Source organism: Dipteris shenzhenensis, chromosome 22 (genome assembly GCF_047967505.1).
Source record: "Dipteris shenzhenensis isolate YYH24624 ecotype China chromosome 22, Dip_SZ_1.0, whole genome shotgun sequence".
NCBI classification, from domain to species: domain Eukaryota; kingdom Viridiplantae; phylum Streptophyta; class Polypodiopsida; order Gleicheniales; family Dipteridaceae; genus Dipteris; species Dipteris shenzhenensis.
The window spans coordinates 30,733,558-30,749,261 of record NC_141617.1 but is presented as its reverse complement, the minus strand read 5'-3'; the positions used below and the strand labels follow the sequence as shown (position 1 = coordinate 30,749,261).

The 15,704-nt window shown below is 43.8% G+C and overlaps 1 protein-coding gene across 3 annotated transcripts in view; it reads right to left on the bottom strand.

The window, feature by feature from the left end:
• The window catches only part of NOF1 (U3 small nucleolar RNA-associated protein), a 103,193-nt gene that overhangs the window by 72,860 nt on the left and 14,629 nt on the right, over positions 1 to 15,704 (bottom strand). The window contains exons 3-8 of one of the 3 annotated variants that reach the window (XM_087393496.1): positions 4,311 to 4,432; positions 2,844 to 2,988; positions 2,559 to 2,703; positions 2,230 to 2,353; positions 2,021 to 2,121; positions 1,758 to 1,883 (exon numbers count right to left, since the gene is read on the bottom strand). In XM_087393496.1, coding sequence (XP_087249622.1) covers positions 1,758 to 1,883; positions 2,021 to 2,121; positions 2,230 to 2,353; positions 2,559 to 2,703; positions 2,844 to 2,988; positions 4,311 to 4,432 — 763 coding nt within the window. Of the gene's footprint in view, positions 1 to 1,757; positions 1,884 to 2,020; positions 2,122 to 2,229; positions 2,354 to 2,558; positions 2,704 to 2,843; positions 2,989 to 4,275; positions 4,433 to 15,704 lie in introns of those variants that run through there. The other 2 variants (XM_087393497.1, XM_087393498.1) reach the window with 2 other exon arrangements.

The window sequence follows — 15,704 nt, the reverse complement described above, 5'->3', positions numbered from 1 at the left end:
TTTTCTGCTCTCTCTCTCCTTCCTCTAGACTTCTCTCACAGGCCTTCAGGGATCTCGATTTTTTCTCTCTCCTATTCTTCTTTCTTTTCCAGGTATCTCTCCACCCCTTCTATCCCAGGTAGCCAGCAAAAACGCAGCAACAGATTTCGAAATTTAGGGCATACCTGGAAGAGAAATCCGTCAAAAATTCTCGCATCAGAAGTTCCTACCTCAGGAGCTGGCTCTGATACCAACTGACACGTCCCAGCACTCCTAAAACCCCTGATCTGCAAAACAACCACACACAACATCAGATCTGAGCAGGCTGCTCACCACCCAACCGTGACATCTACGGGATGTGATCCCGAATCAGAAGATGTCCCCTCCGAGCCACGAGCTGAGCTACTGGCACGAACTCCCAATCAGATCCAAACCAGCCTGGTGTCCCATACCACCAGGTGGCGCTGTGAAGCCCTGGATCTGCCACTGGGCCTTGGGCTACGCTAAGATGCAGGCGCGCGTCCGCGACTCAATCCAGGATCAGACCTAGCACCTGGGAACGAGACTTGCTCCCAACTGCACACTGAGAACTGAACCCCCTGGGCCTCTTTTATAGACTCGGGCCCCGGCGCCAAAAATAGCGAAGACCTATAAATAGTTCGTACCCTTGCCACTCAACCCGAGAATCAAGCCTACCTAGCTCTAAGCCTCCCCAGGCTAACCTGAGCTAGTTCTGTGTACCTAGTACACGTCAGATACCAATCCGTGCACATGACATCTTGCATCACAAGGCAATGCAAGCTACCATGGTTGGCCCTATCTTCATCCATTGTTTTGGCAGCTAAGAGTGACCAGAGGTGTTGGTATGCACATACATGCAAATGGTTTGAGAGTCTAGGGTCCACATACACAGATTATCTCCCTTTCAATATAGCATTGAGGCCCTCTCCATCTCGCTCACATATCACGAGGCAAACCAAGATATACACAAATCCATCTCCCCCACTCCTTGAGGATATCGATGGGGCACTTTTACGTCTCAACACACCGACTTCGCATTGAGAGTGGATGGGCTAAGGGCATACCCAAAGAGGATCGCATCTATACTTTATGTGATCGGCAAGATATCGAGTTGGAGGAGCATTGGCTTTCAAAAGCCCTACATACTATGAAAGCCGAGATCGTTATCAATATCTCTTCAAAGATGGCTTTGGACCCCTATCTAGTTTCTTGTCCTACCCAAATCAGAGATGCGACACAACTTTCATTCATAAGGCTGTCTCACACAAGGAGCATCTACTCAAGACATGTATATGAGATTAGGGTGTACAGCCCGACTCCACTCAGAGAATGATCACTGAGTTTTTCTAGCCAAACAGTGCAGACCAACAGGCCTCAAGAATACGGTGGAGCTGAGGGCCAGAGTGAGAGACACAGCAAACTTGTCAACAGGTTGAGACACGGATCAAACTAGGGGACTCCAGCGCTCAGAGGAATGAGCCAAAATGGATAAGGATAGGACTAGAACCATAGCTGGCTGTCCAAAACTGCCAGCCCACGCTGCAAACGCTCACATCCTTGACAAAGTCATCAACATTAATACATCTACTGTTATATTCTCGTTTGTTCCCTATTTTTTCCTTCAAAATGATTCATTCTAGATTCGCTTTGACTATGCTTACATTATGGAGCACTGCCTATAGCTTGCCTGAAATCTCATCACATTGCACAATTGAGTTTACAATAGAAAGTCTGCTTGATGAAAGCTTCAGATAAACCTTAGGCCTGGTAAAACCCTGATCACGTGGAGCTTCCCCATCCCCTGATGTAGCATTTATTGATTGATGAGTCATTCTGTCATTGTTCTTTATCACAAGGTCCCGCGTCTTTAATATATGATTTAGCTGTCAAACACAACATTACGCCTCAGATTCAAATTTCAAATATTTATTGCCCTCTATACATATAATCGTTGCCCCTTGCCTTTCTGAATATGCAGAGTAATGAAACATCAAAAACACTCTCAATAAACTGTTATTACCAGGTGTAGAAGATAAGCATCCATAACTTCTGCATCCTCTCCATCACCATCAACATGGAAAGACGGTCTCTTGGAGTGTAAGATGTCACGGTAGCTATTGCCTAATTTATTAGAATCAAAGAGTTAAAATAAAACTCATGATCTGCTTCATCAGAGAATATTACTTTTCTCTCACCAAACAAACATGAGTAAGAGTGAAGAAACAGTACAAAAAGTAAAAAACTGGCATTGTCGATGAGTTGGGAAGTCCCCCCAAAGAGAATTTTTATGGAGGGACACCCAATTCCTTCTCAGGCGCGATTTTACACCGCAGTTAATAAGTTTCCTTTGTTCCTGCACACGACACAGGAACAGTGACCAAAAAAATAAGCAATATCACGTAGGCATTGTAAGCATCGAACATGATGCATCCTCTAAATGTTGAAATCAGAATGAAAATGGAGCACAGTTATCAAGCTTTAAATAACCAATTACATCTTTGGATTGCCTCAATAGTTCACATAGATGCAATCTGAGTTCAAAAAGGCAAGAGCCTCACCACTGGAAAGTCAGATCCAGTTGTGACCCACTTAGCTCTTTGCAAGCCAGCAGCATAAGTTTCACACTTGAACTTTGAATTGCCCTCAGATAGTATCGTAGCCTCTCCTTCTGTTAAAGTATGCTCCAAGTGCTTCTTGAAGGAGCTAATACACATGAGAACCTAAATGAAAACCCATGCCTGACATTACCTAAAAACTTACATTAGTGTTACAAATAAAGGCCGAGCACTGTGGACATCACAGTTATTACCAGAAAACAATCATGACACACATTTGTGCCATACCTGACAGGACTGCTTGGAGAAGCTCCAACGCCTGATGATTCCTCTTCATCCTCACTTTCTTGCTGAGGATCACCACTTTTGGAATCTCCTCCTTTGTTGTCATGCTCACTTGGGGCCGCAATATTTTCATTTCGATCGTTGCTCACTATTTGCAATTGTATAGCAAAATCAAATAGCTGATAAAAATAAAAACTTATGACCTCAATAAAATCTGATCCAGATGCCAAAATATACAACAACAAAAGAAACTAAATACAGTGAGCAAAACAAGATCAAACCAGTGGACTAAACAAGATCACGGCAGGCCACAAGAGTGCTCGTGCTCCATGCATAGCCCTAGCCTTCGGTGTCTTAGGGTGTGTTTCAGACAGCAGTAGCACATGAACCTTAGACATGTTTGGTAGCTGCTTGAAACAAGCATGATTTAATGCACCAGTTAGTGAAGTCTTTATGTGGGCAATTTGAGGGTCTGTATCTTAGTTGATAGGATTTTGCACAACATGTAGACACTTGTCTGCATTTTTTGGTGTTGTCAGAAGGTCGAATCGGACTTTGGCTTAAAGCACTATCGTGCAAGTGTTTCCTAGCTGTTTCATTGTGTTGCTTTCTCAGATGTCAATGCCCTGATTGCTGCAGCAAGCCTCATGGATGGCACGCTTTGTTAACAGTCAAAGAAAAGTGGTCAAGACCTTGTACAAGCACATGTGCCGCGCCTGTGTATAGTTGTTTGTCCTTGCGGAGATCAAGCAGTGGAGCGAAGTCAATTGGCTCACCAATCTTTGTTGTTGATGTACTCCCTCCTCAGTTCGAGAGCTGGCGTTCAAGAATCAAACCTTGGTAGGTTGCAACTCTATTGAGGAACAAGTGTGGCTTCCAGATGTTGTAAGAGAAGTCATTGCTGGTGATTCAGCCCCATCCAGCCCATAGGCAATATGGTGTCCTGGTTTTGAGAGGCCACATGGAGGAAGCAGAGATGATATCTCACGTCTTCATAAGTACAGGTGGTCTTCTTTTTATGTGATAGTCAACTTGCTAGCATATTAGACCATTATGTAATCTGTTCTTTCCATTTGCAGTTTGTCTGAGTGTATGGATGTTAGCTGTAGTTCTCTGTGCAGATTCTCACTAGTTGATTGAGCACCATCTTAGCTTGCAGCTTGGATCTTTGCACTCCCCTGCATAGTTTTCTGATTTTTCAAGCAATAAGCAGGATTGTACAGTTTTGAGTAGTGTTTTACTACCATCATTTCCATGTGTACTAGAACATTGAATTTCAAGAGAAAAATGTAGACTTGGACCAAGAAATATCCTGTCATTTCAAAGTCTGCGTATCAACCAAAATTTAAAGTTTTTGTACTATTGGCATCACACATACATACTGCTACAAATTTTTTATGAGCAAACATGCATAAACAATCAGTATGTAATTTACCAGATACCATCCACAGTATTATTGAAGTGGCTTACACTCTCTTTCATGACTATCCACACCAATGAAACCTCCTCTTGCATCATTTATATCAAGTCCTTCATGTTCGCTGGCCTCCCCATCATCTTCACTGCTACTCAATCCCTGCTCCTCCTTTTGCCTAGAAATCACCCATTTATCCCCTTAGAATAACTAAATTCAGCAATATGTCAATATTGAAGACCTTAACTGAGCTTGCAACAATACAATTCATTAGTTAAGCTGTCTCAACGATCAAACCATGCATGTGCATGTATAAACTCTCTTGAACTATGAAACTGCGAATGACTCATTAAATCAGTTATAGTTTCTTTGATGGTACCATGCTACTAGGATAACCATAGTAGTTCTAGAGCTAATACATGCACTAACACCTGACTTTCTCAAGGGACACATTTATTTGATAAAAGACCGATACAGGCTTGTTCGGGAACATGGTGAAGGGGTGTTACGCTCTAGCCGAGGTAGCATGACCTCGGAAGAATCAGTCGACATTTCCCTTATAGGATCTATCTTTGTAATATATGTGTTTGCGCTTTATGTAAATGATCGGGAGGGAATAATGTCAAGGTCCTAGGTGAGGGCTGATAGCACCAGACTAGATAGATCTGAGACCAGGGGCCTAGTGCAAAGAATGTGCCTAGGGGCAAGGAATTAAATGCATCCCAAGAGAGGGGTGAAATGTTGCATTAGAAAGGCCCTATATGGATGACATGTGGCATCTAGATCTATCTAGGGAATTGGGGTCTGTCAAGGCTAGTGAGAGAAGGGAAGAATTTGATTTTACGTGGTTTTTGATACAGCTCTCTCTCTCTCTCCCAAACGGGGTAGCCTTGTCAGAATTGGCTGGGTGGATATACTCGGTGCTTCTCCCGTGATCTCTAGGAGAGTAGATAGAGAAATGGTTTTACATTTGGTATCAGAGCGGAAGGTTGGAAGGAGTGAAAGAATCGACGAACGAGCTGTTGGAGCGATTCGACGAAATTAGTTCGTAGGTGGCGCAGAACAACGTAGCGTAAGAACGCGGGGACCTACGAATTAGCGGGGTACTGGATTACTTCAAGGGAAGGGTTATAGGTGCCTTGACAGTGGGTACAGGGCGACTGCAGCGAAACCACAACGGACACCTGGGGGTCTAACGAGGAAATCAGTTGACAGTGGGTAGCCCGTCGCGTGAGCAGGGATCCGTTTGAGAATCGCGTGAGCTAGTGAAAGATTTGCTATGCACGTCGTTCGGGGGACTTGACGAGAACGGCCGATGCACAAGTTGGTGGCGTGGAGGCGTGTTTCGTCGCTGACGTATTTCATCGCCGCTCGTCGCTTGTGTCTTGGTTGAAGAGGAAAGGAATCCAAGTGAATTTCCTACTGGTTCGTCACAAGGCCTTGCTGGGCCACGGGTGGTGTTTCGAGAGTGCCATACATAAGGTTGGGCTCCACTCGTCGGTGGAGGACTAACTACTAGAGCTGGCGTGAGGTGAACAGCGTTCGAACGGTGGTCGCTGGTAGATGTCAGAGTACGGATGAGAGCAGGCCGTACATGCAGACTGCAAGCTGTGGGATCCGAAGTCCAGGGAGCACTCTATCTATTTTCCTTTTGATTTTCGTTATTCCTGTTTTGTCGGGAGCAGTTAGATTTTCTTGGTCTCAGAGGTCGCAGTTGATGATGCTACAGCAAGAATAAATTATGCTTGAACAGGTTATGCTTTAGTCGGAGTAGTTTGCAGGGATTTCCCTAGTATAGGGAAAAGCGCTATTTAGTTAGTGCGAATTTGGGATTGCAGGAATTCCCTAGTATAGGGAATTGTGTTCAGAGCGTCAGTTTGTAATTATTGTGTTCTAAGGGTGTTATTAAAAAAAAAAAAAAAAAAAACCCCTAAACAAAACACCTACTGAACAAATGGAAGCAGAAGAAGGAGCTTCCAGGAGGGACCCTGGTGAATCAGGAGTCCGGCCGACCCAGCAGGGATCGCGCCCAGTAGCTCACACTTTATCTGGCAGAATTGCATTGCTGGAAGATGCCTTGCAACAGTTGTTAGCGCAGCAATTACAAGCCAATGCAGGGCAGTCCGAGCTTAGGAGAGCGATACATAGTATGTCTGCCAGACCTTCTCGAGAGGAGAAGGGAAAGGCTCCAATGGAACCGGAGTCTAGTGTCCATACGGTCGAGCCTAGGAAGGCTAAAGTGCCAATTATTGCCAATTACAGACCGGAAAAGTATTCTGGTCGGATGAACGACCGTAGCTCCGATGTCATTGAGACATGGTTACACAAATGGGACGAGGCGTTCGCCATTTGTGAGATCAGAAATGACATCAAAAAGATCCGCGAGGCCACCCATATGTTTAGTGAGGCAGCGGATCGGTGGTGGATTAAGCAACAAAAGGATGGCATAGCATCCACTACCTGGGAGGGGTTTAAAAGAGAGTTCAGGAAACACTTCTTACCTCCTGACGAGGCATCCCGAGCTTGGGATCAATATAGGAACCTGCGTCAGAGAAATTTATCAGTGGCAGAATACACTGATAAGTTTCGAGAGAGTGTAATGAAGGTTGACGAACCCCTGCCTCAATCAATCCAAGTGAAAGATTTCATATTTGGATTGAATGACCGAATAAAAATGGAAGTTCGGGCTAAGTACGCGAACACGCTAGATGATGCAATAGCTATAGCCTTGAACTACGAGGATGCCAAGGGCAGCAAGCCAAGTGGGTTTGCACAGGGCGGAACCCAGTATGGGTATCCGAAGAAATCTGGGTTTAAGAAGAAGTGGACTAGTAAAGGGAGTGGTTCGCAGCCTAGTGGTCAAGCCAAGCAGGCGAGACCGGCTGAAACTCCTAAACCAAGTACCACCATTGGAGTGAAGAGAAAAGTAACTCCAATGGCAGCCCGGGCTTGGTCTAAGTCTCCTTTGAACCCGGAACAAAGGGAAAAAGCGAGGAGAGAAGGCTTATGCTTTGGTTGCCTTCAACCTCATCAGTGGAGAGATTGTCCACGTAATAAAGATCGTCGAATGGCTGAGATGGTAATCTCAGAGTGCGACGTGGAGATGCAGGGAAGTCCCAGAGCGGAAGAGATGCAGATTCAGCTAGCGGGATCTTCTCAGAGGTTAGTACCTTGTTTGTTCTGTGTGTCTGTTACTAAGTTAGTGACGAGTGCACCTGATAACATCCTATCTAAGCCCGCAGCAACGGGGTATACAGCCTTCAATGATACAGAGTTAATCAAGATGAAAGGGCAAGTGGCCAGTCATGATGTCATTGTGTTGTTTGACTCAGCGTCAACTCACAATGTGATTAACTCCAAGCTCGTGAAGAGGCTGAAATTAAAGACAAGTCCATCTGACTATGCGTATACAGTCAGGATGGCAGATGGAAGTTCAACTGAAGTATGGGACCAAAGGGTTACCCAGTTGGAGCTTCGGATTCAGGACTATGCTGAGAAGCTTGATTTTGAAATGACCAAGCTTGCTCATGCGGATATAGCCCTGGGAATGGCGTGGCATTCTAGGAAGAATCCAGCCATTGATTGGAAAAAGCACGTATATCAATTCAAGATGAATGATGTGCTTTATGTCCTGCGAGGTGAAAAAGATATACCTCAGGGACCGTTGGTTTCCGTGATGGAAATCAGAAAGGCTCAAGTAGAGTCTTTGTACCTTTGCACCGCATCGGTAGAGTCGGTGGATGAGTCGTCGGCTAGCACTGATGTTACGCAAAGTGGTGAGATGGCCAAGCTGGCTAATCTTATAACAGAGGAGTTCTCTGAATGCTTTAGGGATGAACTACCTTATGGGTTACCTCCAGAACGGAAAGTTCAGCATAAGATTGAACTGATCCCGGGGGCAGAACCTGTAAATAGACCTCCCTATAGAATGAGTTTTACTGAAGAAGCGGAGGTGCGTAGGCAACTGGAAGAATACCTCAAGCTGGGGCAGATTCAACCAAGTTTCTCACCTTTTGCTTCACCAGTGATATTAAAGAGGAAAAAAGGATGATACGTTTCGCCTCTGTATAGATTACCGAGCATTGAATAATATCACTGTTAAGCACAGGTATCCGATGGCTCGGATTGATGATTTGCTAGATGCATTACATGGAGCCGTGATTTTTAGCAAGATAGATCTTAAGTGCGGCTATCATCAGATCCGGATTAGAGCCGAGGATGTGCATAAAACCGCTTTTAGAAGCAGGTTTGGTCATTATGAGTTTTTGGTAATGCCCTTTGGACTTACCAATGCTCCAGCGACCTTCGTCATGCTTATGAACGATTTACTACGTCCGTATATCGGAAAGTTCGTAGTACATTTTATTGACGATATCTTGATATTCAGTAAAAGTCTTACTGAACATCGTGAACACTTAAAAGTAGTGTTCAGTACTTTGAGGAAAGCCAGTCTTTACGTGAATAAAAAGAAAACTATACTGTGTATGGTTAGGCTTGAATACTTAGGGTTCATAATTACTCCACAGGGGGTAGAAATGGATCCAAAGAAAGTGGCTGCGATACTGACTTGGCCAATCCCTCAGAGTCTGACCGCGTTGCGATCATTCTTGGGATTTGTCCAGTTTTATAGAAGGCATATCAAAGGATATTCCGAAATAGTATCGCCATTGACTGATCTGACCTCAGATAAAGTACCTTTTATTTGGGGACAGAATCAACAAGAAAGTTTTAACACCATAAAACAAGCTGTGGTCTCAGGACCGGTGTTAAAAATAGTTGATCCCCAGAAACCGTTGTTCCTAGAAACCGATGCAAGTGGCATTGCGGTAGGAGCAGTCCTCCTTCAAGAGGGAAGGCCAGTAGCCTTTGAAAGCAAGAAGCTTTCTCCCTCTCAAAGGAATTGGCCAACTCATGAATTGGAGTTGTATGCTGTTATCCATGCTTTGAAAACGTGGAGGCATTATCTGTATGGTTCAGAGTTTTATGTGGATGTGGATCATGATACTCTGAAACATTTCTGTAAACAGCCTGACTTGAGGGGCCGCCAAGCTAGGTGGGCAGAGCTCATGCAGGAGTTTAATCTAACGATTCGGTACCGAAGAGGAAAAGACAATAAGGTAGCTGATGCGTTGTCTCGCATTATGCACAACCTGAGTTTCACGGTATTAGAGAGTGCTCTAATGACCGAGATTAGAGAAACTCAGAAGGTGGACGAGTTTGTCCAGAGCTTGTGGCCTAAAGCTCATGTGTTAAAACCCGGGGAAAGTGAAAAGGATGACCTGGCATCCAGAAAAGGCCAAACTTATGCAAGATATACCATAAGGGATGGTATGCTAGTTAGAAATGGCAAGGTTGTAGTACCTGGTCAGAATGATCTCAGGCAGAGAGTCATTCGACAATGCCATGATAGCCCGTGTGCGGGACATCCAGGGGTCGAGAAGACATATGATCTCGTGAAGCGAGATTTCTTTTGGCCAAAGATGAAAAAGCATATTCATGAATATGTGACACGGTGTTTCTCGTGTCAGGTAAGTAAGGCCGAGCGGGTGAAGCCACCCGGACTTTTACAACCCTTGGAAATACCACTAAGTAAGTGGGAGAGCATTTCCATGGATTTTATTGTAGGGTTACCTGCAACACAAGGAGGGTATAATTCTATCCTTGTGGTGGTTGATCGTCTAACCAAGATGGCTCACTTCATTCCGACTAGAGAGTCTGTTAGTGCCCCGCAAGTAGCGGATTTGTTTATTAGACATATATTTCGTCTGCATGGATTGCCTAGATCCATAGTGTCAGACAGAGATGTCAGGTTTACCGGTCACTTTTGGACAGCGGTATTTGTGACACTAAGGACTGAGTTGGGAATGAGTAGTGGGGATCATCCTGAGACGGATGGTCAGACGGAGAGAGTCAACCAGACTTTAGAGGATATGCTGAGAGCATATGTGTCATTGAGGCAACATACATGGGACAAGTGGTTGCCATTGTTGGAGTTTGCCTACAATGATAGGAAACATTCATCTACTGGGTTCAGTCCGTTTGAGCTGAACTACGGTTATAGACCAGCCAATCCAACTATAGTTGGAGTACCTCAGAAAGTGCCTAGTGCCGCGAACTTTGTAGTTCAGATGCGGGAGATGCTAGCACTTGCGAGAGCTAATATCCGCCAGGCTATGGATAGAGCCAAGGTGTATGCGGATGAAAATCGGTCTATAAGAGTGTTTGAAGAAGGAGAAAAAGTTTTTCTCAGAATTCCTTCGCACTCGAAGTCGTTGACTTCAGGAGAGTGTGCTAAGTTATCACCTCGATACTGTGGGCCGTGGTTAATTCTGAAAAGAATAGGCAGTGTAGCCTATAAATTAGAATTGCCACAGGGGTGTAAGGTGCACCCGGTTTTTCATGTTTCACGTTTAAAGAAATTTTTACATACTGGTGACTCACTAATCGAAGGTGTGGTTTTATTTTAGGAGATAGAGGATATTGCAAGGCGCAAACCAACAAGAATCCTGGACCGAGGAACAATGCAAATACGAAATCGGAAGATACCCACGGTGTTGGTTGCATGGCATGGTCAGCCTCTATCCGAAGCTACCTGGGAATCCGTATATCAGTTGCGGAGAGTGTTCCCAGACTTTATCATCGAGGACGCTGATGTCTGAAGAGGGAAGGAATGTTACGCTCTAGCCGAGGTAGCATGACCTCGGAAGAATCAGTCGACATTTCCCTTATAGGATCTATCTTTGTAATATATGTGTTTGCGCTTTATGTAAATGATCGGGAGGGAATAATGTCAAGGTCCTAGGTGAGGGCTGATAGCACCAGACTAGATAGATCTGAGACCAGGGGCCTAGTGCAAAGAATGTGCCTAGGGGCAAGGAATTAAATGCATCCCAAGAGAGGGGTGAAATGTTGCATTAGAAAGGCCCTATATGGATGACATGTGGCATCTAGATCTATCTAGGGAATTGGGGTCTGTCAAGGCTAGTGAGAGAAGGGAAGAATTTGATTTTACGTGGTTTTTGATACAGCTCTCTCTCTCTCTCCCAAACGGGGTAGCCTTGTCAGAATTGGCTGGGTGGATATACTCGGTGCTTCTCCCGTGATCTCTAGGAGAGTAGATAGAGAAATGGTTTTACAAGGGGCCTACCAGGGTGGTGACGGACTATAGTTTCAATTACAAGATGAGGGAAAAAAAAGATATACCATTCTCTTATACTTTTAAATAAGGGCCACATCTGAATGTATATTTTTCTCAGGCAGGAGGAAAAAAGGGAACCTGAATGCTGCTCATTTTACTATCATTTAAAGTAATTGAAATGGAATGGCTAGACAGCAAACCTAATAAAGTCTTTGCACATGGTTGTCCATGGCAAGCTCATATTGCACGAGGCTCAAACAAAAGTTGGTTAGTAGCCAAGGTTGATAGGATTATATAGACCTTTTACTAGTAAGTTCAATAGGCTATATTTTCAGCCACTTTACAAGCTACCCATGGGCAGGTGAATTTGAATGTGAACATACTTAGCAGTTCTTACATTATGATCAAGGCTATAGGCCTAGCACTGCCTAATTGACTGTCCTTTGCGACATCACCTCTCTGGTGACTTTTAAGAGGTAAATTTTACCTTTAAAATATAGCATTAGATTTCTAATTGTAGACTAAGGTCCCCAATCACACTTATGTTTAGCATTAGCAAAAGCTAATGTGAATTTCAAATGCTGAACAAAATAAATTTATTCATCTAAATTTGAACTACACAAAAAATTCATACGAGAAAGCAAAACACAGAACGGAAAAGAAAATCTCTTAAATTCCTCCCCCTTTTTCCAAAATGCAAGATATGTCAACGATGATAACATGGTGATTTACTTTAAGACTTTGGAACATGTGTGAAAGAGCCCCCAAGATGGGGTTCTAGGATCTCCATGCATACCTGCAAGCATAGTCTAACATCAGTATACAAACACAGGGACACACCGTAGATTCCTCAGGATCACCCTCGAGCTAGAGGTCAAGCAACCTCCCATCCTAGGTAACGTTACGCTTCCCATACCACACCCCCCCATTTGCGCACAAATGTCATTAGGGAGACACAGGCCTAGATAGGCCCTCAACCTAGCTAGGTATTCTCACAGAGTCCCAACACCCATGAATGACCCAAGTGAGCAATGTCTCTCAACTTAATATAGATGTAGGGTGTCTTAGTGTCTCAATCCTAAGACTACCCCTTAGTTTACCAAAGGTACCACATGCCCTAGCTGTCCCATGGTTAGGACACATGACACATAGGTTAACCTAACCTTGTTATATCCATGCATGGACATAACGATCTCCCCCCTTATTCAAAGGGGGTCTGAGACATAAATTTTGGGGATTGGCGTAGAGGAGAATCAACACTTTCCCAAGTGCCATTCTCATCCGAATAATCTTTCCACATAGCTTTCAGCTCCGGAACAAACCTGTTCCTAAGCGATCGTTCCCTATATTCCAAAAGCCATTCTGATTCATGGGATACATAGGTGGACAAATCTTCCAATCTCGCAAGTTCATCCTTAGAGACCAAATCATCTCCAGCACTCAAAGCCTCTTTCAATCTACTGACATGAAAGACTGGATGTACCGAAACTCCTTCAGGTAATTGCAGCTTATAAGCCACCTCATTGATCTTTTAAAGGATCAAAAACAAACCACAATAGCAATGAGATACCTTGTACACAAGGCCAGTTCGCATTATCTGAGAATCCTTTGGGATTCTCAAGTAAACTCGCTGACCTGCTCAGAAAACTTGAGGTGTCCGCTTCTGATTACCTTAAAACAATGCTCTATCTTGAGCACTTTTTATGTTTTCCCTACCTAACTGCAACATAGCTCACCTTTACATGATGTAATCCAACTACCCAAGCGGCTATAGGCTGGTATCCATACATCAGCATGAATGGACTATTCAATGCTAAGCACTATTGTAAGCTAATCTTCCCAATTAGATTGCCTTATTACCCCGGCTAGATGATCAGACAAACTCATGCTGAGCTGAATATCCAATTTCTGGAACACAACCTATCGAAAATGCCTAGTAAACTTAGCAGCTCTGTCATTAACTACTTCAGTTGGTAAGCCATACAAGCTAAACAACTTCTCAACAAACAAATGAGCAAGTTGAATGGTTGTAATAGTCTCTCTTGTAGGTATAAATCTAGCCAGTCTGGTGTATCATGAGCATGGGAGGTTCATGGTAAGCCTACCACAAAGTCCATGGAAATACTTTGCCATCTGATCTCAAGTATTTCCAAAGGATGCAACAATCCACCTTGTCTCAAGCGCTCAGCTTTATTGACTTGGTATTATTGATATTTTTTAGCATACAAGTCAACATCAACCTTAAGCTTAGGCCAAAAGAAAGTTCATTTAACTAGATCCGAAGTTCTTTGTATCCCAAGATGTCAGGTACTAGGACTATCATGACATTCAAACAAAGATATGGCGACCTCGTATCTCTCATTCCGAGTACACAAACTTTACCCTCTCGAAAAAGCAGAGCATTCCAAATCAAGTACTCTCACTAGTTTATTAACAAGAGGGACATTCCCATCATGTACTTTATCCTAGACACTTTGATAGAATTCATCTTAGGGATAAGCGCCTGTGAGAGAGTCATACAAGGTCTAAATGGATTCCTATGAAGTAAAGTTGATTCACAGTACCAATCCTAACTCAAGGCATCGGCTCCCTTATTCGTAGAACCCTTTTGATAATGGATCTCGAAGTCCAATTCCTCCATCAACTCTAACTAGCGAGCTTTCATGTCCCTAAGATCGGTGAAGTCGCAGAAATACTTCAAAGAAGAGTTATCCGCGTAGACCACAAAAGTAGAGCCATACAAATAATGTCTCCACTTTTTCGACACGTAAATAACAACATATGGCTCTTTTTCATGCGTTGGCCACTTATATAATGGCTTGGTTAGCTTTTCACTCTCAAAGGCTACCAATCTACCAACCTGGAACTAAATTGCTCACACAGTAGACTCACTAGCATCTATTTCAACTACAAATGGTTTAGGACCAACTATTCGTAATACAGAAGCATATTTTAATTTCTTAAAACACGCATCAAGCTCCTCTTTACAACAAGTCTATACTTATTGTATATACCTTCTCCACCCCTTTAGAAAAGTCTAGCAACGGTAATGCTATCTTAGCATAATTCCATATGTGCGTCTAGAAGAAGTTCATAAATCCCAAAAACATCGAATGACAAGTCTTTTGAGTAATCCTGAATCTCCATCGGAAAATACCTGAATCTCCATCAGAAAATATGAAACCATCTCTTCCCAAGATTCTGTGACCCCATGTGCGAGACTAACGATGTGATCTAATGATAGCCCGATCGTAGATCAGTTGAGCACCCTTTACTTCATCCAACAGATCATCAATCTTGGGAATTGAAAATCTATTTATTATAGTAGCCTTGTTGTACTCACACCTTACACTCCTGATCTAGCTCAAACAGCACTCAAAGAGACGGAGAGAGAGAGAAAAAAAACTGAGATATATTCCTCCACAATAGTGGGCTGACAAAAGCTCAAGAGATGAGCCTACACAACAGCCAACAAATGCTGTCCAAGATCCTGATTCTACTCCTCTCCTTGCACGCTTACCTGTGCAAGGCTTGTCTGTGCAAGTGATGAGAAATAAGGGGGGGAGTGGTGGCCTTTTATAGGCCCATTGCTGGGCTGTGAAAACCGACCAGCAGGGGGTCGGCCCCTTGCTGCAACACCGACTTTCTAGGCTCCACCACCGACCAGGCTCTGGTACGGGCTGGTAGAGGAGTGTCTTGTTTGCTGTCTTTTAATGTGTCAAGGAGCCAACAGGGTACCTTTTTAGGCTCCTGAATTTCTGCTCTTTCCTGGTCAAGAGCCCGGTGCAAATGATCTTGATCAATGCTAGGCATATCAAGCTGAATTTCTGCATGCACATGGGGCTGTAAATGACCAACAGATGGAGGAGGGACAACCTCAGATGGAACATCATCCCGAGCATCGGATGGAAACAAAGACATCAAGCTGTCAAATATGTCTGGGGCATCAACAACAGGCTGTTTTTGACAGTCCAGCAAAGGCATAGTGGAAGATTCATCAAACACAACATCCCGACTGACAAAACACTTGCCCGTGCAGGGCTGATATAGCTTATAGCCCCTGCTCTTTGAACTATACCCAAGAAAAATGCATTTAACAGCTTTATCATCCAACTTAGTGCGTCTCTATGAAGGCACATGAGCATAAGCTAAGCATCCAAAAGTCCTCAGGTGGGAAATGCAAGGCTTACGACCCGTCCAAGCCTCATAAGGTGTGATAGTCTGCAATGCCTTTGTAGGACATCTATTCAAGATGTAATTTGCACACATCACCGCATCCAACCACAACTTATTAGGCAAATGTTTGCCTTTC